Source organism: Silurus meridionalis, chromosome 29, assembly GCF_014805685.1.
Source record: "Silurus meridionalis isolate SWU-2019-XX chromosome 29, ASM1480568v1, whole genome shotgun sequence".
In the NCBI taxonomy this organism is placed as follows: domain Eukaryota; kingdom Metazoa; phylum Chordata; class Actinopteri; order Siluriformes; family Siluridae; genus Silurus; species Silurus meridionalis.
The window spans coordinates 5,786,237-5,810,743 of record NC_060912.1 but is presented as its reverse complement, the minus strand read 5'-3'; the positions used below and the strand labels follow the sequence as shown (position 1 = coordinate 5,810,743).

The following is a 24,507-nucleotide window of genomic DNA, read 5'->3' as shown; positions in this document are numbered from 1 at the left end:
ATCTCACTGACATTCGTGGGATAAGAGTCCAAATCAGTGCTAACTTACACACATAGCACTTTCAGATGTGCAAGTCCCAAGCTCTGTAGAAGCTAAACATTGTGTAGCAAAACATGTACACTGCAACTACAGTCTCATTTTCAAGCCAGACGTTTGCTCACGCATTTCAAAATAGAACTTTGAAATGGACAAAATGCTGATACTCCATAATGGCATGTGCCAAAACATAAATAATAAAAGTGCAAATTGAACAGAGTAAAATACATTTGTACTTTGAACAAACAAAAATTGAAATGTCACGACATTCGTAGGACAAAACAGTGCCAACTTACAAACATAGCACTTTCAAATGTGCAATTCTCAAGCTTTGTAGAAGATGAACATTGTGTAGCACAAAAGTCTGCACTGCAATACAGTCTTATTTCAAGCCTGAATTTTGTTCTCGATGGACTGGATTTTGTTTGAAAGCTTTGAATCATTCAGTTTCAAGAAAAGTTTTTGGAACACCTCAAAGGTGTACTTCAGCTGTCTGGGATAATCGAGATTCAGCACGTAGGTCAAGCCAAGGAGGACAGAGCAAGCCCTTGCAATATCTCCAAGTCCTGTGATGACTTCCACGCCCTCTATGACGATCCCAATGTTCTTTGGGCTGTTGCTTGTAGAAGCTTCAGGCTTTGGGGTCACAGTAATGGCCATTATGACTTGTTCAATTCCTCCATGTTCCCAGTGTCCTGCAACATGAAATTGTTAGCCAACGATAGTGCGTCAAGTGCCGTCTGAAATATAAGATGCTTTTCAGCGATAACCCCAAATATTGCTCTTTATGGAACCTTAAAATAAAACCCAATGTACTCATTTACGCAATTTCATAAAAACATACTGAGGATATGACATTAACACGCAAAAGACCTAGGAACCATAATAGTGAAAATGCTAACCCACATCCTTCAAAATAAACGTTTGACTTCGACACATAAGAATTCTTCCAAAATGTATGATGCTGTGTTCATATTATAGCGCAACAACACCACACTATCGCCTTTCAACACAAGCTAACTTTGTGTTGCTGCTGAGTCTCTTTTTCTGTGATAACTCATTTTATATTGTAATATACCACTACATGCGTTCTTCTTACTAGCCCAGTGATAACAAAATAAGTTTTCTTACCCAAGTCAACCAGTTAAATTTTGCAAGATGAGCAATGTGGAAGAAAATGAATATTCAAATGTCTTGTAGGCCTGCTGCATTTTTTCTTTTTAAAAAGGCACATTTTGACAGGAAGTGCTTTTCAATTAAAATTTGCCTGATTACATTAACTTGAATTTACTCAATATTCTCTCTATTTGGGATTAGATACATATAATGCTTAAGTTTTATTTAACTGCAATGGGTAGATTTTATTCCAAACATTTTTATTTGAAATGTAATTAAATATTTGCCTCAAAATCAAAAACACAATTATATTGAAAACATTTTAACCAAAAACATTAATTCAAATCTACATGACCACAGAATAATTTCTTACAGTGCATGAAACACCTTGTTGATGAGGAGAGCAGAATAGTAACTCTACATACTTCATTATATTGTAATAAAGTGTGATTAGTAAGTTGTTTGCTGGTTGACGTGTAGTATTTGGGAACACGTTTTAATGTTTCGGTGTCTTTAAAAAGCCCCTGAGACGCTTTCAAGCCCTTATCACTAATACAGTCTCCTCACATGACTCGAATTCCCAGGGTGCTGCGCGGCTCAACTTCAGACAACACCGCCGGATTGGTTTTCAGCCTTTTTACTACACAATTTCGATATATCGCGATTATTGCTTGCAGATCGAAGTGTCATTGCGGTTTTCATGTCCACCGCTTACACACAGCCGCCACACTAATCCGTGTTATACCCGAGCCGGTGAGCGCGTGCTTGCGCGCGAGCGCGTGCGTGTGTGTGACAGCAGGTAAGCGAATGAGACTCGAGGTTCAAATGTCTCTCTGCTGGAGGAACTGTAGTGCACTACATAGGGCGTGAATGCACTTTTATTTACAGCCCTTGGAGCGCACTTTGGTGTAGGAAGTGTGGAAGAATTTGAGCTTCGTACATCCGCTTGATTCTTTTGCACATTTTTATGAGTGGGGCTGTTTTTTGTTTTTTGTTTTTGTACAGACATTTGTATGAGAGCGTAAGTTTTGCGGAAGTTCTCGACGGCGATCTTGGTGTTGGTGTTGGTGTTGCTGGATGATGTGAAAGCTACACGTCAGGACTCGGGTTACCCGAGAAGATCTTCACCTGGTCACACGGTCAAAGTCATCTGTCTCCTCTGCAGGTATGTGAAAGCAGGAAGACACTTTATAGCAGGTTTTCTATTCATTTTGGGACATTTTAGAGGGACATCAGGAGACTCTTGACTTGACTTGCATTCTGTTTAGAAAACAAAACTGAAACTGTCCTATCAGTAGTTTCCATAAATAAGTTATAAAAAAGTTCAAGAAAGCTTATACATATGCATATATATATATATATATATATATATATATATATATATATATATATATATAAGGTTTCTTTCTATCTATCTATCTATCTATCTATCTATCTATCTATATATATATATATATATATATATATATATATATATATATATGTGTGTGTGTATGTTCTGACTCATCGAGCATCAACATTATTAACTTCTTCAGCAATTTGAGCTACAGGAGCTCGTCTGTTATATCGGATCACGCGGACCAGCCTTCGCCCCCCCCCAATAAGCCTTAGACCCCATGACCCTGTCACCGGTTCACCACTGTTCCTTCCTTAGACCACTTTTGATAGACACTGACCAGTGCAGATCAGGAACATCTCACAAGTGCTGCAGTTTTGGAGATGCTCTACCCAGTCGTCTAGACGTCACAATTTCGCCCTTTTTAAACTCACTCAAATCCTCACGCTTGCCCATTTTTCCTGCTTCGAACACGTCAAGTTTGTGGACAAAATTTTCACTTGCTGCCTAATAAACCCCACCCACTAACAGGTGCCATGATGAAGAGATGAGCAGTGTTATTCACTTCATCGCTCCTAATGTTATAATGTCTTAATGTTATGCCTAAAATATACTTATTAGGGCTGCATCTAACGATTATTTTGATAATGGATTAATCAGACAATAATTTTTTGTCTCTCGATACTTAAAAAAATGCAAAAACCACATATTGAGTTTAACTATATTTAATTTAGATGTTTATAATTCAAAGTTTATAGTAGCTGCTTGTTGTGGGATTTTATTCTTTGAACAATTCCCATGCTGGTTCGTTTCTTTTTGGGGGAAAAAAAACAAACAAACAAAAAAAAAAAACATTATTTAAGTTTGAAAGTTGAAGCAACTTGTGTAAATCTAAATTTGTAGTATATTTTGCAGATGGCAAGTTGACAACCATTTTAAAAAATTAATATAAAATATAATACAACTTTGTTTTGACAATTTTATTTCAAGAAATATGCAGATATTTTGTTAATTTGTGAAAATATAAGCATCTAGAATATATAATTATTCTGTATATTAATTAAATGATATATACATAAATATACAAACATTAAAAACAAGCATTTGAACGTGATAAAGTCGCAGTAAATCACGTTTGAAGTCACTGTTGTAGTAGACAAATGCTGTAAAAAGAGAATGGAATGGAAACGCAGCGAGCTTACAGGCTTAATTAAAAAAAAAATGAAAAGGAAAAAATATGCATTGGTGTACAAATGAATAATCATTAGCTGAAACCCACAACAGTGACTGAACATGTGCTCATTTACTGCGGCTGTTATTTGCTGCCTTAAGGTTTAGTGGTTGTTTCACCATTTTAATTGAACTGATCAATTGACTTTAATAGAATTTAAATGAACCTGATGCTCGTAAGTCACGACAGAACAGATCCAGTGCGACTGCTCCGAAGTTACAAACAGTTCACAATAACGCTTCATTAAATGACACCATTGTCAAATGATGAGGATTCTACAGTTTTTGCTCACCGTGCTGATGTTTCACTTTCACCAGTGTTTTTAATAGGATGTTGGCCAACACTTTGCAGCTACAACAGCTTCAGCTCTCATGGGAATCCTTTCCACAAGGTTTAGGAGTGTGTTATTGGGAATTTTTGAGCGTTCTTCCAGAAGCGCATTTGTGGGGTCCGACTCTGATGTTGGACTAGAAGACCTGGATCTGCTCTAATTCATCCCATAAGTGTTTTATCGGGTTGAGAACAGAGACCATGTTGGAAACTGTTTCCACAAAATGGGGAGCATGAAATTGTCCTTGATATGCTGAAGCATTAAGATTTTCTTTCACTGGAACTGAGGGGCCGAGCCCAACTCCTGAAAAAAACAACCCCACCTTATAATCCCCCACCACCAAACTTTACACTTGGCACAATGCAGTCAGACAAGTACCGTTCTCCTGGCGACCGCCAAACCCACCCCCGTCCATCAGATTGCCAGACGGTGAAGCGTGATTTGTCACTCCAGAGAACACGTCTTCACTGCACTATAATCCAGTGCTGGCGTGCTTTATACCACTGCATCCGATGCTTTGCATTGCACTTGGTGATGTAAGGCTTGGATGCAGCTGCTCTACCATGAAAACCCATTCCATGCAGCTCTTTATGCACTGCTCCTAAACTAATCTGAAGGCCACATAAGGTTCGAAGGTCTGTAGCTATTGACTCTGCAGAAAGTTGGTGACGGTACCACGCTGGAATTCACTGAGCTCCTGAGAGTGACCCATTTTTTCACAAATGCTTGTAGAAGCAGTCTGCATGCCCAGGTGCTTGATTTTATACACCTGTAACCATAGAAGTGATTTTGACACTTGAAATCAATGGTTTGGACAGAGAGTGAATACTTTTGGCAATAAAGTGTCTGTGTATATATATATATATAAAAGCTGCAACAACTATAAAAATTTATAAAATCGATATTATAACTTATTTCTGCTCACTGAAAACACAGAAAAACTCACAGACCATAATTTCTTTACACCTCGAAAAGGAAAACTCGAATAATCTGATGAATTACTAGATTGTTGACATTTTAAAAAAAAAATGTGGTTAAAAATAAATAACGTGAACATGATGTTACTGAAGGGATTATCAGGAGCGTTAAAGCTCTGGAAGAGAGATGAGAGATCAGATCAAAAATCCTGATGGAACAACTCTTATCGAACTCAGTCTTGCTTTGGATTTTATAACAAAAGTAATCTTGAATGCTGGGGAAGCTCGTATGTTCGTTGTCAAGAATAACATTCAGATTAATGATCTGAAGTGTGGTAATGTAAGGCTATTTTTAAAAACTGGGAAGTTTGGTAGAATAACTGGTACATATATTCACAATGTGGTAATCGTCAATCTTCGTTATGCATGTCATGCAGTTGCAGCTCCCAATATGGGTCAAATAATCAGCAAACATGCTGGTCACATGATCACATTTACTAATACCACAGGGGAAAATATGTATAAAGATAAGTATATACAGAAATCGAGCTCCAAAGTCAGTTAAAATGACTGCTTTCTGTGGCCTTGTTCTCAAATGCAGAGCTCTGTCTAAAATGCATCAAATACAATTCATTAGAATTTTAACTTTGGTTTATTTAACAGGTTCAGAGTCTTGGTTGTAGTGCAGGCTCTTAACCCTAGAATGTGATCATGTGACCAGCAGGTTTCTTGTGTATTTGAACTCTGAGTTGTGCAGATTTGCGAGCTACTGTTTAAACAGTACAACTGGATGAGATGCATAATGAATAGATTGAATGCTAGATTACCACAATGTGAATATAGTTAGCAGTCTATTTACAAAAGTGTTTGTTTCAGTATGATTTTACATAAAAATTATGGCATCTTGCTTGTACAACTTCTAAAATGGTCCTACATTTGCACAATATCTCTCATCAGACTTTTACCAGCAGGGATTCATCTCTACTTGAAAAGGGTGATACAGTGATCCTTTAATCCATCCAGATCTCCCAACTCCACAGACAGATCAGTTTCCAGGGCTTTAGCTTTCCTGATAATACCTTCATTAACTCATGTTCTTTTTTTTTCATTGCTAAGTAACTGAGTTTTGTAGCTCAAGAGATGATTTGAGTTTTCCTTTTAGATGTGAAATAAAACGACCAACAAAAGTTTTCTGTGCTCAGTCAAGAATTACCCACAACAGTGACATTAGAGCAAGGGGTATAATGTATACGTGTAAAATATATGAAAGCATTTAGAAATGCAGTTATTAATAGTAATAACCATTCAGAAAATGAAGAACTGTTCACACAAATACACTACAAAAAGAGGACAAAGAAATCGCTAAAAAGAATGACAATACAGGGACATTCGCAATCCGAACTTGCATCAAATCCTTATTAAACTTTTATTCGTTGTCATTACAATATATGGAGTTGGTCAGGATGCTCTCGAAGATGCAGCAGTAAAAACTCTAGAATTCCTGAATTCTTAAGACTTAAGAGCTATATAAAGAGGTTCTCGATGTGATACATGCACCGATCGGGTATTACATTATAAAATTATAACATTATGAGTGGTGAAGTGAATAACACTGATCATCTCTTCATCATGGCACCTATTAGTGGTGGGATTTATTAGGCAACAAATAGACATTTTGTCTTTAAAGTTGACGTGTTGAAAGCAGGAAAAAATGGGCAACTGTAAGGATTTGAGCGAGTTTCACAAACACCTAATTGTGACGTCTAGACGACTGGGTCAGAGCATCTCCAACACTGCAGCTCTTGTGGGCTGTTCCCAGTCTGCAGTGCTCAGTATCTATCAAAAGTGGTCCAAGGAAGGAACAGTGGTGAACCGGCGTCAGGGTCCGAGGCTCATTAATGTACTTGGGAAACGAGGGCTGGTCCATGTGGTCCGAGCTCCTGTAGCTCAAAGTGCTGAAGAGGTTATTGATGTTAATGTTTGACGGGTCAGAACTGTTTTGGCTGCACGATTTACATATACAATTTCACCAAAATAAGATATTAGAGACATTTTGTCGAAACAAACAGGGAACTCCCTGAAGTTTAAGATACAGTATTTGTTTACATACTTGAAGTCAGGCAATTTTGCAATCATTATTACTAAAGTAATAATAATAATAAAGTAAAAGTGTGTGTGTGTGAGAGAGAGAGAGAGAGAGAGAGAGAGTAAAAGACAGAGTGGGAGTGAGAGAGTGAGTGAGAGTAAGAGATAGAGAGAGAGTAAGAGTGAGAGAGAGAGAGAGAGAGAGAGAGAGAGAGAGTAAAAGACAGAGAGTGGGAGTGAGAGAGAGAGAGTGAGTGAGTAAGAGAGATAGAGAGAGAGTAAAGAGTGAGTGAGAGTGAGTGAGTGTGAGAGAGAGAGACAGTAAAGAGAGAGTGGGCGTGAGAGAGAGAGTGAGTGAGAGTAAGAGATAGAGAGAGTAAAGAGTGAGTGAGAGAGATAGAGAGAGTAAAGAGTGAGTGAGAGAGAGAGAGAGAGAGTAAAAGACAGAGAGTGGGAGTGAGAGAGAGTGAGTGAGAGTAAGAGATAGAGAGAGTAACAGAGTGAGAGAGAGAGAGAGAGGGCGTATTTGGGGATGTGTGTGGAAAAGTGGAGGTTGCCAGGTGAAGGCACGCCAAACTTCGAGTGTGCGGGTTACTCGTTGGTCTCGAGGAAAGATGTGCCTTACCGCAGGTGTGTGTGTGTGTGTGTGTGTGTGTGTCGGTGATAGTACAAGCAAAGAAAAGCGTCAGGCAAAAGTAAATGAAAAATAAAATACAATTCTGTCTGTTGAAGTGTCGCCTCTTTCTTCCAACCCGGAACCAGTGAGATCTGTTACAGGTTTGTCATAATGCCACGTGATGTATCAACTTTAATCAGATCGTGCACAGTTCCTCTCTCTGCTCAGTGTTGGTGATCTTCAAGCTAAAATATCGCCATATAACAGAGGTAACGTTTTTGGCTCCCAGTTCAGTGCCGATCTGCTCGCCATCCTTCTTCACCTTCACACCGGAAAGTCACGTGACCACACACGCCACACGTGCACTGCCTATAATGAGACTACTGTATCTGGCCTTTTTTGTATTTAAGAAACTGTATTTAAGAAAAATGTGTTCACACATGCACTTATTTATTTTATTAAATCGCAACGTTTCAACGTGACGTCATGCAATAATGCATTCTTGAAACACTATAACCATGCAGTGTTATAATCAAAATAAACTTAATCAACATTCTTCATAAAAATGCGTCTTCTAAGCACAATTTTAAGCAAGTTGCTATTGTATTTACTTAAAAAAGAAGAAGAAAAACACAGCAATGGCTTCATCATCAGCAATCAGGAACTGGCATTTTTTTTTGTAATGAACGATATATATATATATATATATATATATATATATATATATATATATATATATATATATATAAGTGTAACTTAGACTTACACTAATAGCACAAAACACGTCATCAGTGCGGCCGTCACAGTTCCTCCACATCACAATGGTCTCTGTGGTTCAATCAGACAACAGTTTTGTCAAATGCAATGATCAGAAAAACAATCACTAGAGAATCTGCTCACAGCACGTGCTGTACACAGAGTGATTCTCCTGGCTGACAGGTATAAAGAGTGTAGCCTGTGTGTACTTCCTTTATAATAAAAAAAATCTTCTTGTCGCACTCTCCCACCCAAGCATGGATCACCAACACGTGTTTAGTACCCTGGAGACAGTGTGTGAGGAAACCATCGCTGCCATCCTCGGGCATTCGAGTTTGCTCCAGAATGATGCCACCATTCAACTTCTGGCAACATTGAGGCAGATTCATGAGCACGGACAAGCTGTGAGCGCACTGGTCAGTGGCTTTGCTGCGGTGTATCATCATTTTGATTTTAACCCAGAGACCCCTGCAAATGGATACCGCACCTTAGTCAAGGTATGTTTCTAAAAATCTGTGAAGCACCTTTAAAGAAAATCAATACATGCATCCTGTCTGCCTGTTGTACCATGCGAATGACATTAAAATAATACAAACTGCAAAAAAAAAAAATTATAATTCTGTGTCTGTGAAGCACCTTTAAAAAAATCAAAACATGCAGTTGTCAAGGTGTCACTATTTAACTGCACCAGAGAAATGTCTCCTGTCTGAATTACTTTAAAATAATCAAAACTTTCTTCCGGTTTCTCCCATTAGGGGTCGCCACAGCGCATCATCCGTATTCAAAATAATACAATGTGCAAAAATAAAAAGAAAATAATAAATCTGTCCTGGACATACTACAACAGCATTTTTTCTACAGTTAAAACATTTCCGAATTTTCTGCAGGTGGTTATTTCCTGTGTGCTCCACCTCATCCAGAAGGCCCGCTACATCACCTCCAGCTGTGGGGGGCTGTTTTTTCGGGTGGCGCACAACGCTAGTGAGATGAAGGCGTACTGTATGGCGCTTTGTCAGCTGCGTGCACTGCTCTACCTGGCACAGCGTCTTCTCAACAACAACGAACACGGCCAGCTCCATTCACTGGGAAATGAAAGTCTGAGCAGGAGGTTTGTCAACGAGTACACCACTATGCACAAGGCCTGTTTTTATGGGCGTTGCCTAGGCTTTCAGGTAAAGGGGTCCAAATGTGCATTTTTAATAATGCAAAATAGCACTAATGTTGGGAAATTTATGTCGCACATTTAAATATTAGTGATCAAATACATTTTCTGTTTGTTTGTTTGTTTGTTTTTGGGGGTCAGTTCTGTCCCTCGCTCAGGCCTTTCCTACAGGCAGTGGTCATCAGTATGGTGTCATTTGGAGAGAACTACACAAAACAGCAGACTCGATTAGGTGAGTGTAATTAATAAAATTCGTGAAAAAAAGTTTGGTAGGTAAGTGCACAATTTTGTCTGGATTCCTTTCAATTCACAATACTGGCTTCCAATGTCGGATGAAATACACAATCCATGTACTTAAGTTATAAATATATATATATAATTATATAAAAAATATTATAAAAAAATATATATAATTATAACAATAATAAAAAGTTATTGCGACATTTTATCTTACAATCCTGACCCTTTTTTTCCTCAGAATTTAATATAATCTAGCAATTGCGAGAAAAAAAAAAGTCAAAATTGCGAGATGTACATTCCGAATAGTCAGAATTGTGAAATATGAACACGCAGTTGTGAGTTTATAACTCATTTGCGACACCTTCCGGCAAAGCGCCATAAGACACCTGGAGATATGATTATTTTTATTGTGAACAGTTTTGTATGCCATTTTCACGACGCCAAGATATGGCCATATTAACTCTTTGGTATGATAATCGTTTTTTTTTTTTTTATAGATATGGAACCTTATTATGTGCTTTGCCAGAAAGTGTCGCAAATGAGTTAAAAACGCGCAATTGGGAGAAAATACGACTCTGACTTTACAACTCGCAATTGCGTGTTCATATCTCACAATTCTGCCTTTTATATCTCACAATTCTGCCTTTTATATCTCACAATTCTGCCTTTTATATCTCACAATTCTGCCTTTATATCTTACAATTCTGACTTCATATCTCACAATTCTGCCTTTATATTTTACAATTCTGCCTTTATATCTCACAATTTTGACTTCATATCTCACAATTCTGCCTTTATATCTCACAATTCTGACCTTATATCTCACAATTCTGACTTCATATCTCACAATTCTGACTTTATATTTTACAATTCTGACTTTATATCTCACAATTCGGACTTCGTGTCTCACAATTCGGACTTCGTATCTCACAATTCTGACTTCGTATCTCACAATTCGGACTTCATATCTCACAATTCTGACTTCATATCACAATTCTGCCTTTATATCTTACAATTCTGACTTCATATCTCACAATTCTGCCTTTATATCTCACAATTCTGCCTTTATATCTCACAATTTTGACTTCATATCTCACAATTCTGCCTTTATATCTCACAATTCTGACTTTATATCTCACAATTCTGCCTTTATATCTCACAATTCTGCCTTTATATCTCACAATTCTGACTTTATATCTCACAATTCGGACTTTATGTCTCACAATTCTGACTTTTTTTCTCACAATTCTGACTTCATATCTCACAATTTTGACTTCATATCTCACAATTCTGACCTTTTTCTCACATTTCTGACTTCATATCTCACAATTCTGACTTTATATCTCACAATTCGGACTTCATATCTCACAATTCTGACTTCATATTTCACAATTCTCATTTTGCCTCGGTGCTCTCTTGTAGTCAACCGCGCATGAACACTCTGCTTCTAAGAACATTCAAACTGTATAAATGGTTTTATAGCCTTGACTAGTGTTAAAACTAAATTTCTTTGGACTTAATAGCTTGGTTTTGGCATTACATGCACTATAAATTGTTAACCCTGTTCTTCAGACTGTCTGAGACTGTTACTGATTATTGTGTCAAAAAACTTATTTTCTAATGCAATCATTTGGAGAAAAGTGAATACCTTGCATATTGTATATATACTTTTAAATTTGTGATTGAAATTGATTTATTTTATTTTATTTTTTTATAGGAAGAACAGCATACTCAGTCATTAATTCTGGGAAATACGTAGTGGATCCTGAGCTGAGGGGGGCGGAGTTTGAACGCATCACTCAGAACCTGGATATGGAGTTCTGGAAAACCTTTTGGAACATCACTGAGACAGGGCTGATATCAGTTAGTTGGATTTTTGATGGCTCGTTTTATTGCATCTTTGGAAGCAACTCTTAATCAATCATACCAGTGTTTCTCAACAATTGTTTTACTAACAGGGCTGAAGCCATGTTGTACATTATACTTATATTCATACTAAAACTGTATAATATAATGCCGTACTCACATAACTTGAGTACTTACTTCTGTAAGGAATAGATCAAATCTGTTTAACCTGACATTAACTGTACAACAAATTGTTCATCACAGATTCTTGATCAATGTCCGTTAATGTGCATAGAAGCTTATTTTCATGTGGCACAATGCATTCAAATAGCACACTGTATGGCTTTTTTTGTTTACCTGACCATCACACTCAGATGTGCTTGTTGAACACCCTGTTTCAGTTTTAATCTAATAAGCTCCACTCACATGTGAAGGATTTTTAGTAGATTTTGGAGCATTGCTGTGGGAAGTTGTACTCATTGTGCGCAAGTACATTGGTAAGATCAGGCATTGATGGATGAGGAGGTCTGGAGGGCAGTCGGTCTTCCATCTCAAAGGGGTTCATTAGGCTTGAGGTCAGGGCTTTGATAGGGCCACTTGAAGTCTTCCACCCAAAACTTGGTAAAACCATGTGTTCAGGGAGCTTGCTTTGTGCTCTTAGTTTTAGTGAAAGGGAATTAGAGGTCGACCTATTTGTCTGCACCGATAGTTGCTGGAACTATCTGCAAAAACCCATACCGATAATTTTTTGGGTTGCGTTGCACAGTACAATAGTGGCCTCTAGAGGCGAATCACTGACACCACGTGCTGTTTATTTGGAGTGTCTTATTTTCCTTAATATATATTAATATAATTAGTATATTCATATTTATTTCATTTAGCATATTTTCATAATTTAGTACTGTTTTTTTTGTAATAAAGTTCAGTATTATTTAATAAATGAAAAAAAAAACATTTAAATCTAAAACTTATTTTTTGTATTTTGGATGTTCAATTGGTTATCGACAAGTATGATTCAACTTAGCTATCTGTATCGGTAAAATCCACTGTCTATTGGTCGACTTCTATTTACAATGCCACCAAATCTAAAGACTTTCTCTGTAAGTGAGTGCTTCCAACTTTGTAGCAACAAATTTGGAAACGTTCACATATGAGTCTGATGGTTAGTTTACAAATAGTTAAGCCATATAGTGTGTGTTAATACTACAATACTGATGCAATACATTTTTCAAATCTTGTTTTTTGCTGGCTAAATAATAAATGTATAATTAACTGCAATCTGTAGCATTTTTCGATAATACATTTATGAATATAATAGTAATGATCAAAAAATCTATTCACTGACTATAACCTTTGTTATTTACTTTGAATAATTCTGCTGAACATAAAGGATAAAAAATAATAATAATAATAATAATAATAATAAAAAGTGGGTTGAGGGTTGCACTTTCAAGTGTTTTACCATATTGAGTCAATATAAACCCATGTACTTTAGAAACACAGGATCATGTTTTTGACTTCAAAATATAGACCATGGTTTTTCCATTGGTAATTAGCTTTTTCTTTCTCTTTTGAATCTCACTTTCCCTCTAGCATTTAGCAAAAATCAGGTCACATGCTGTGCAGGTCAACATCACTCTAACAATACCAGGTGAGCCACTGAGTTTACCTCTAGCCTCAGATACAAGTCTCTCAGTCACCGTGCCGCCTCCCATCGCCCACTGGGGACCAGGACCCGTTCAGGTCCGCCTCATCTCTCACATGCTTCGCCAAGGACAGGTGGCTCATTACACTGTGTGGTTGTGTTTCTTTATTTTCATATTACTACACGGGTGATCGTCTTGATTCACTGGGTGACTAAAACCCGCTGATGCACTACTTCCTTCTTTCTTTCTCTCTCTTTCTCTCTCTGCAGGATAGTGCTGAGTTGTTCTCGTTTGCTCAGCCTGAGGGAATTCAGCTCTCTTTTCCAACAGGTTTCAAGTCTCAGATTGGCCCTCTCTCTCCATGGCTCCTTATCCACTTCCATGGTGGCGGATTTGTGGCCCAGACCTCTAGATCTCATGAAGTATGTTAAATCTGTTTGTTGTTTGTAACACTCTATGGCAGTGGTCCCAAAACGTTTTTTTCTGTGAGGGACACATAATTTTTCCGTACTGTACTAGGAAGCCGGATCTATCTAAAACAGAAAATTACATGGCCCAACGTGACTACCAGTATTATTCTGGATATTTTATGATCATAATTTATAAATGTATTTATTTTGCCTCTTAATGTTAGATTAGTTTATAATTTTTTTTCTGCACTGTACAGACAAATAAGCATTCCTTTTCAAGTGATATACAGTATAGCCTATTAATGGAGCATTATTACTATCATAATGAAATTTCTTTCATATTCATCGCTATTAAAATCAACACATTTACTTACTTACAGTATGCATATGCACATGGTTGGTGGGTGAATCTAACAGATAATTAGGCTATGTTAATATCTAGAGGTCACCTGATAGTGGATTTTACCGAGACCAATAGCTAGGTTGGATCGTACTTGCCAATTAACCGATTAATCAGTTATCAGTTTTAAAAATGGATACTGGATAAAAAACAAACAAGCATAACACTCCATGTAAAATATTATTAACTTTATTACGAATATAATAAAGTTAATAATATGAATATATTAATTAATTGATTAAATTATATAATTAATACATTATAAATAATACATCTAGCGCTCTCCGTGCAGCGCATCAATTTAACCTGTAACAACCAGCAAGTAGCCTCAGTGATTCGCCTCTAGAGGCTGCTCTCGCAAAAACAGCCGACTGGAAGTCGGAAAAAAATATCTGTATTCATTGTAGTCAATAGTTCCAGCAACTATCGATGCCTCATATCAACCTTTATAATCAAATGCAGATATATGAGTAAAACATATATTTAAAATAATATTTTCAAAATATGTCTCTGGCATTGCTCAAAGGGCCATTCCAAATGTGGGGGCGGTCCATATTCAGTGCGCAAGCTGGAGTTTGGGAACCCCTGCTCTATAGAAAGATATTTTATTTAAGTGTATTATTTTTTTTGGAAGAAAAGCATCTGCATGTAAATGATATAAATTTGGTATGATGTTAACTTTTCAGACTCTAAACGTTCTAAAGCTATCTATCCTAATATTTTCACCTGTCCTGGATGTCTCTGCTTTCTAGAGTTACCTAAAGAGCTGGTCAAAGGATTTGAATGTGCCCATTCTTTCAGTGGATTACTCACTGGCTCCTGAAGCCCCCTTCCCTCGGGCTCTAGAAGAATGTTTCTTTGCTTACTGCTGGGCCCTAAAGAATTGTCATTTGCTTGGTACTGAAATGCATGCAAACACCAAATATTTTGATTGAATGACCATTTTTTATAGTGTTGAGAGTTTATAAAATCGATACCCAACTGTTTTTGACTCAGGCTCGACGGCAGAACGCGTGTGTCTAGCAGGAGACAGTGCTGGCGGGAACCTATGCATTACTGTCTCTATGAAGGCCATGTCTCACGGAGTACAATCTCCCCATGGAATAATGTCTGCCTACCCAGCAACACTCCTGACAACTGACGCCTCACCCTCACGCTTTCTCACGCTCATCGACCCAGTGTTACCGCTAAGCGTGCTTTATAAGTGTGTCAATGCATACACTGGTAAGACCAGCACTAACAACTCAGCTATTTGATATTAATCTTCATGTTCTGCTAATGACTCTATTAATATATTTTTACTTTCTCCCCAACTTGTTCTCTATCAGGTATGAATAGTGTATCGGTGCGGCCTAGCGAGCAGCTGGACAGTCTGAGTGCACTAAGGCAGGACACTGCGCTTTTTCTTGAGCACATCACGGAAGGAGCTTCCAATTGGCTGATGTCGCTGCTCAACCGCACATCTTCCTTACCCGCAAGCACATCTCCTGTTTCTCAAAACTCTGTGCCTCATTCTGCTGAAATGCCACAGAGCTCAAGGGAATTTCCAGAAGGCTTCGAACCGCTGCGCTCTGGGTGTCTGGCAGAGATTCATACCCCCTGCACTCCTATCATGAAGAACCCATATGTCTCTCCTCTACTTGCACCTGACAGTCTCCTCAAGGGGCTGCCACCTGTACATCTAGTGGTAAGAATCAGAATGATAGAAGTGAAAATGTACTGACAGTATAGAGTAGGGTCCAAAAGTCTGAGACCAAGAACTGTTTGGACTCTTTGTGGGAAGGTTGAGGATTTTGAATATTGAATTTGATACTTTTTTTCAGACCCCAAATCCTGAACTTTAACACACCCTACACACGCTAAACTTGCAAGTTTGTGTTCAAAAGATAAATCAATCTTTTGCCACTTTCAACGTGATACAGCAACCAACACAACCGAAAAAACAAATTGATTCATTTTAGGGTAAAAAACTTTGTTCTAAACCTGGTTCCACAAGTTGTGTATTCCTCTTTCACTCTTCCTTGCAAAAATGCTCTTGAATTAGCAAAGGGATTTCACAGCCCTCTTTAAGATTTGAATAGCATCTAGTCCTGGGATGTGACTGGTCCAATTTACAATGCTGACAAGCTTTTTTTTCTGATTTGGGATTGGGAGGTAGCATTAATCTTTTAGCTATGTATAGTAGATAACCTTGTCTTGTCTTGTCTAATTATGTTCAAATATTGATTGATTTTGGTGGGCTTGGGTGTGTTTTTCTTGAAAAATGGCATCTGTCAGTCCATGCACATTCCCTTGCTAACACATGTAAAGAATTTGAGTAACCCAGTGAAGGGTCGTTCATTTCACACCTAGGCCTTCAGTGGTGTCCTACCTGAATCGGTCTACATCTTTATACCATCATTAGGACACCATGGCTATAGAAAGCAACAATATTATATAGAAACTGAGTATAACAGAGCAAAGACAGTTATCTCATGCAGTGAGAATGCGTGAGGTAACTGATACTAAACTGTTAACTGACACTAATAACTGTTCCCACTACTAAAGCAAGAAACACAATGGACGCAATTCAACCAGACTTCTTTCACTGCTGCCACAGCTGCACCACCCACATACATCATCTCTTGCAGAAGCATCAAATTTAACCTCATCAAGTGACCCCAGGTTTTCTATGCATTATGCAATATATATATATATATATATATATATATATATATATATATATATATATATATATTAGTAATTGCAATTGTGCAGTTTGCTACAGATGCGGTTTGCGAGGTCTGAGTAGTGCTCTCTCTCTGCCCATCCAATCAAAGGACGTGTAAATGCTGACGTTATTGTACGCCTACTAGAAAATCTGATTGGTTATAACAGTAGCCTTTAAGCAGCATGTACTGTACGCTACAGTTGCCCGCACTGTTGATTCTGAGGTTCTGTTGGCCCCCGGCAACACATGATGTGAAGACTGAAATCTGATTGGATAGAAACTCTAATGTAAATGTACACTTCAGGAAGCAAGCAAGAGAAACGCTCTGAAATTAAGAGACTATTAGGAATAATTTAATACATTTGTGGGGAAAATTATACAAAAACGCAAGTCAGCAATTCTGATAATGTTTAGTCCAGCAAAGAAGGCCTTGCTGGAGCTGATGGCCCTCCAATGGGGAAATCGTGACATTCAGGAAGTGATCAGTACTTTCCCATAAGTCCTGCAGCTCATTGTAATGCTGCTGTAGGTCTATGACAGCCTCTATGGTAGGATTTCTTCTTGTTCTGGTAGTGTCCCTGTGGTGCCCCCTTTTTTCTACTTGTTAATTACGTCTTTACCAGTTTTCCATTGCGTACCTGCAACGGAAAATTCTGATCTTTATTTTGGGGTTGATCACACAATCAGAGTCTCAGTGACGACATGAGTATGATAATTACTTGTGTTACTTGTGTACATGTTTAAATGCGACTGGTTAACTGCGACACAGTCACATGTCCCACTGTAAAAGACTGTGCACACGTGTGCAACCGGGTTATTATAAGTTTTTGTTTTTTTTCCCTGTACACATAATATTTTTCGGTATCACATTTTACTTCACAAAAACTTGCAATTTTAATAAAAGTGTGTGGACTTAATAACTTAATAACCATTTTAAGCTGCTCTGGCAAAAGAACTAAAGGAATATATCCAAATCCAACAGCATCTTACATAATTAAAATACATGAACATGAGTGGGGCATACTTGTACATACACTTTATTTCCAAAAACATTTGGGCACCTGGTCATAAGTGTGGTATGTGATCTTTGAGCATTGCATTTCACATTTAGTCCCAATTTGCCCTTATAATTCTCTCCACTCTTCTGGGAAGATGTTCCACTAGATTTGGAGTGTGTTAATGGATATTTGTGTTAATCAGCCACAAGGGTGTTATGAAAGTCAGGTACTGATGTAGGTGAGGAGGCCTGGGGTGTAGACAGCGTTCAATTCATCCCGAAGGTGTTCAGTAGGGATGAGATTAGAGCTCTATAGCAGGTCACTTAAGATCTTCATCTCCAAAGCATGTAAACCATAACTTCATAGAGCTCAGTTTGTGCACAGGAGCATCGCTATGCTGGAACAGGTTTGGGTGAATGCAAAAATATTTTATAGCGCATCTGAAGCCGTCCTGTACAACTGAGTGCTTCCAGCTTTGTGGGAAAGAACCACATATAACAGGAAATGTCAGGCGACCCAAAACTTTTGGAAATATAGTGTATGTGTAGTTAATATACTCTCTATATACTATGTATCAGAATAAATTATTAAAGAACAGCAGAAAAGAAAGAAATAAACTGTTGGAACTCTGACCATTATCTTCCCTAGGCTTCAGCTTTGGATGCTCTGTTGGACGATTCTGTGATGTTCGCCCGAAAGCTGAAGAGCATCAACCAACCCGTGACCTTGACTGTAGTGGAGGACATCCCACACGGCTTCCTTAGCCTATCACAGCTCTGCAAAGAGACTAAGGACGCATCAGACATTTGCGTAGCACGAATCAGGGAAGTCTTTCAACAAGACGCACAACAATAAAAAGAACGACCAAACGCGCTGAAAAAAGCTGCAATGCTTAATGAAAAGAAAGGAAATGTAAGGAACTGTAGGAAGAAAATTTGGAAAAACAGTTTATTAGACTGAAGATACCTCAAAAATGCACATGTTCATGTTGTGAGTATAGAGAATAGAAACCATAGCACTGTGAAAGTACTGCAAAAGAGAGAGAGTGTTTACCGCACAGATATCAGCACAACCTAATACTGTTTTATATGTGTATTTCTTAATGCTCTAAAATTCACCACATGTGCCGCTTTTGGTCATTTTTAAATATTTATAGCAAACTCAGCAATTGTAAGAGAAGGGTGCTTGATAAAGGGCCCAGCAGATGGTGCTGGGATTTGAACTCGCAACCTTCTGATCAGATGCCCAACACCTTATCCACAGAGCTAGCACTTCCCAAAAGTGGTCAGAACTTGGTTTTCTCACCCCTGTCATAGCTAGTTTTTCTTCTTTAACCCTTTAGACTCTACTTGCCTTAAACTATTAATCACTGAAGTGCCCCTGTGTTATAATCAGACATTTTTTTAACTCTTGCTAAATGGCAAACTTTATTACTACATTTATAGTAATAAGCTTATTGTTAATAATAATAGCATGTATTTGGACCAATCATGCTAACTGTACATTTTAAAGTGATCCATAATTTTCTGACTTTGGATGGGACTCATATCCTGAAGAATTTTAACATAGTGTAAAATATCAGCTGCAGCTTAGTAGCGTAATAATAATGCTTTTTTTTTTTTTTGTGTATCAAGCAGGATATATCATAATTTTCATTGAAGCGTTTACAAATTTCAAATCGATCAAAATCCCTTTTTTGGCTTAAGAAAAGATATAAACCTCAACTTGATTGAATTCTAACCATATAATTAACAAGCCTTTTAAGTAAATCTGCAACCAAATAAATGTCTTCACCTTTGTCAACCATCATGGAACAAAAAAACAACAAATAAAAATCAAGTATTAGGTTAACATGGATATATTTGAGCTTGTGCAGTTTTGCTACAGATGCTGTTTGCGAGCTCTGACTAGTTCGCTCTTAGACTATCCGATTAAAGGACGTCAAAATGGCCACATAATTGTACGCCTGCTAGATGGCCCCGGTGTCGACAACTCAAAATCTGATTGGTTAAAGCAACAGTTACATTACTCATGTATCAAGCAGGATATATCATCATTTTCATACAAGCATTTACAAATTTCAAAATTGATAAAAAAAAATACCTTTTGGCTTAAGAAAACTAACTTATATAAACCTTGACTTGCTCGACTTCTAATCATATAATTAACAAGGGTTTATCGCACTTTATAACTGGAATATACTGTGGAGTTTAAGCTGCTTATTTTGATTGCGTTTACAACCTTCAGGGGACGTGTAGAAGAGCTTTGAAGACTATTCAATGCACATCCGCATGCTAGTTAACCTGGGACTAAGAGCAGACTCGAGAGCATTGCGTGAAAACCAGTCGCTTTGTATTATAAGCGTTATAGAACATGGGTAGAACAAAAAAGGTGAGCAAACACAACCCTGAAAATGAAGACCAAAAAAAAGCTAATTATTTAAGTATGAAAAAGAAATAGCACCCTGCTAATGCACAAGAGGCCAGTCTGCTGTGAAGAAGCCACAATGGAAGACTTAGTCCTGGATTTTCATAATATAAACTTATATAATGTATGCTTTTATTCTGTGTTTTTCCTCAAATTATTTCATGCTTCCAGCTGTCTTGACCTTCGAGCGAGTTGACATGCAAATGAGCTGTGTCAGGAACACTGTGTTCAACGTGCGCATGCAAGTACAAAGAAAATTTTGTAAATGTTTCGCTTCGATTGGTTTAAGCATGATTATACTAGACGATAAATAATACATAAGGCCCAGTGTGTTTTTTTTTTTGTTTCGTTTTTACGAAACAAAGTTTCTAAGTTAATATAGACTTAAGTGGTGAAATGTAATTCAATATCTTTGAAGGCCAAACTGCCTTTTTCTGATTTAAGGCACTGCTGAAAGTTTGTCTTAACCTTTTTTGACTGGTTTACAGTTTGTCTTCCTGGTTATTGTTTCTTCCTGTTTGTGGATTTTCACTGTACTAAAAGCAATAGGTGCTTTCATTTGAACGGGTGATTTTGAGGAAAGCTAACATTTCAACCTCACATAGATTTTTACAAATGAAGCGATGTCTGAATCAGATATAACTAACAAAAATGTGTTTAAAAAAAAAAAAGGTTTCATAACCAAAGAGTTCAGGTGCTTTGGTGTGGCATTAACAATGAATGCAGTGTATATTAATACAACTTAAGAGGATTATAAAAGCTACTTATTTCTAGTCAGGTATCACCTGACCTCTTTTTTGTGTTTTATCTTTTTGTTTAGAGTGTTTCTTTCTCACGTTTTGCGAGATGACTCGCATCTAATAAATATCTTTTTGGACATGATTTGAAAAGTGAAATTATTAAAAAATACTGATTTGAAAACTTTGCTCTTTTTTGCTTCTTGTTTGTGGAAAAAAAAAAAACAGCACTAATAATTGCTGATGTATTTGAAAACAGGCTACATGTCAATATAATGATTAGAAGAAGAAGAAGATGATAAGGAAAAAGAGGGTTTTATTTGTAAGTACATACATACATAATACTTTGGAGAAGGTTGAAGCGCCACATGCTGGAGAAAAACCCACAATTTCGAAGCACAACCAAGGCAAAACACACAGAAAGAGTAAATCTATGAGAGTATTTAATAAATCCCAGATAATGGTTAGGCTTAGGGTCAAAACATGCAATAAACAATGATTAGAAATAAAAGTGACAAAGAAATATAGTGGCAGTGTTTAGCAGGAAATAGCATACAAACATGAAAGTTGTGAAAATAATTCACTACTCAGTGGAGGAGGATCTTTGCTCGTGTGAAAGAGAAATAAACTAAGGATGATGATTACATATACAGCATTTTTTATTGCTCGTATTTACATTTGTATCGTAGCATAGACATATAATGCTCTTAATTGTGTAATCAATGCCTTAAGAAATCATATTGTACTGTAATGTGGCAGACTACTGAGCTGATGCATTATGTTTAAAAACTCTTATCTTGTCGTATCGTATCCTTTTCAGTAAAATCACCAAATATTAAGCTGCTGCCTTAAGAGTCTAAGGAGTGGGCTTGTGGAGATTCGTGCTCATTCATCCACAGGGGTGTTTCTATGGTACTGAAGATGCCTGTGGTGAAGTCAATGTTCCAATTAATCCCAGATGTGTTCAATAGGGTTGAGGTCTGAGCTCTAAAGAAGGTCGCTCATGATCTTCCACTCCAATCTATGTAGACAATATCTTTACTGTACACATCCATAATGAGAAAAAGGGCCCAGAAAATCACTGGACCCCTCACATCCAAGCCATATGGTTTTTTAACCTTTGTCGTCTGGCCGACGCTACAGAGCACCAATTACCAAGACAGCCAGGCACAGGAAAAGTTTCTTCCCTTATGCAATCTACCTCATGAACACTTAACTATGAATTAAAACATGTGGAATTATATATATATATATATATATATATATATATATATATATATATATATATATATATATATATATATATATATATATATACAGTACAGACCAAAAGTTTGGACACACCTTCTCATTCAAAGGGTTTTCTTTATTTCCATGACTATGAAAATTGTAGAGTCACACTGAAGGCATCAAAACTATGAATTAAAACATGTGGAATTATATATGGAATTATATACATAACAAAAAAGTGTGAAACAACTGAAAAATGTCATATTCTAGGTTCTTCAAAGTAGCCACCTTTTGCTTTGATTACTGCTTTGCACACTCTTGGCATTCTCTTGATGAGCTTCAAGAGGTAATCACCTGAAATGGTCTTTCAACAGTCTTGAAGGAGTTCCCGAGAGATGCTTGGCACTTGTTGGCCCTTTTGCCTTCACTCTGCGGTCCAGCTCACCCCTAAACCATCTCGATTGGGTTCAGGTCCGGTGACTGTGGAGGCCAGGTCATCTGGTGCAGCACCCCATCACTCTCCTTCTTGGTCAAATAGCCCTTGATGCCTTCAGTGTGAATCTACAATTTTCATAGTCATAAAAATAAAGAAAACTCTTTGAATGAGAAGGTGTGTCCAAACTTTTGGTCTGTACTGTATGTATATATATATATATATATATATATATATATATATATATATATATATATATATATATATATATGATTTATTTATACTTTCTTTATAAACAAATGTACAATAACTTTATACTTTGCGCTTTATGTCATGCTGGAACAGGTTTGGGTTTCCTAAGTGTAGGGAAAATTTTATGCTGCATCCAAAGACGTCCTATACAAGTGTGTGCCTTCAGCTTTGTGGTACCAGTTTGGGGAAGAAGGACATTTCAAGATTCAAGATTTGTGTTTGTCACAAACATAGTTTTAGGCAGAATCCAACTTGCAGTGAAATGAAAAAGTACATATGTGTGGAAAAGGTATGTGTCCCAGTACTTTTGTCCATATTTGTATTGAAATATTGAATTGTCTAGCTAATTATCTGAAATCAATGGTGGGCCATGCGTTTCACAACAAGGCCTTCAGTGGTGTCCTACCTGAATCTACCTCTCCATAATACCATCATTATGACCCTACGGCTATAGAAATCATCAATGTTATACAGAAACTCGGTATAACAGATTGCTGCATTACAGACAGGTATATCATACAGTAAGACAGAATGCCATTACAAAAGCAAGAAACCCAGTTAATACAATTCAACAAGTCTCCTTTCACTGCAGCCACAGCTGCATTACCTGCATTATTCTAGCAAAAACATCAATGACATGAAAAATGAGAAAAATACACTCCGCCCCAGGATTTCCATGCATTTTTGTAGTACCTTTTGATTTCTCAGACCACGGAAAGAAATTGTTTTCCGGTTTTTGGTATTCAAAATGAAGGTAAACTGTGTGTTTTTGTGCAAATTCTACATGAAAAAGAAAACACAAAATTATTCTCGAAAAGGCTTAACAACTCTTTTGAACTGTTTTGGCTGAACTTTACTTATGATGTCCAGCCTTTTCTGAAAAGTCCATCTTGAAAGCTGCCTTGTAAGTAAATCTGCAATCAAATAAATTTCTTCACCTTTGTCAACCATCATGGAACGAAAAAACAACAAATAAAAATCAGGTATTAGGTTAACATGGATATATTTGAGCTTGTGCAGTTTGGCTACAGATGCTGTTTGCGAGCTCTGACTAGTTCGCTCTTAGACTATCCGATCAAAGGACGTTAAAATTGCTACGTTATTGTACGCCTGCTAGATGGCCCCAGTGTCGACAACTCAAAATCTGATTGGTTAAAGCAACAGTTACATTCTAATGTACATTCTCAAAAAGGTGTCAATAATGTTTACATGGATTCGAGATAAAAAAAATTATTTCTTCCGTCTAACTGTTGTTGAATTTACATGTATATGTTTTGTTTTTTCCACCCTTTATTTCTACCGCTGACGTCAACAGCGCAACTGGGTTGTAGGTTGCCAGGTTGAGGTCATAAAATCGTTACAAATTTGTATATTGTGTTGATTGTGTGAAGTAAATGTGTTTCATAAAATATCTGGCAACTGGACAACCTTGAAGTAAAATATTGATGCGATTATACATATAACGAGGTTTGAGCCATACAAATTTAGGTAGTTTCCCGGCAGAAATAAAACGAACTAAATTAAAAAGCTCTCTCTCAAGGTAGATTACTTTAAGAAAATAAAATATATAATATATATAAAAATGTAAGTCTG

At 37.2% G+C, this 24,507-nt stretch overlaps 1 protein-coding gene across 1 annotated transcript; it reads left to right on the top strand.

The window, feature by feature from the left end:
* The first annotated feature begins 1,727 nt into the window (after positions 1 to 1,727).
* On the top strand, positions 1,728 to 21,183 carry lipea (lipase, hormone-sensitive a). Its single transcript, XM_046844403.1, has 12 exons — positions 1,728 to 1,951; positions 2,158 to 2,317; positions 8,681 to 8,921; positions 9,312 to 9,596; positions 9,728 to 9,818; positions 11,544 to 11,689; positions 13,265 to 13,450; positions 13,587 to 13,739; positions 14,880 to 15,024; positions 15,124 to 15,351; positions 15,456 to 15,814; positions 18,484 to 21,183. Exons 3-12 carry the CDS (start codon positions 8,682 to 8,684, stop codon positions 18,688 to 18,690), a joined length of 2,040 nt encoding a protein of 679 aa, XP_046700359.1. The 5' UTR covers positions 1,728 to 1,951; positions 2,158 to 2,317; position 8,681; the 3' UTR covers positions 18,691 to 21,183.
* The last annotated feature ends 3,324 nt before the right edge of the window (positions 21,184 to 24,507 follow it).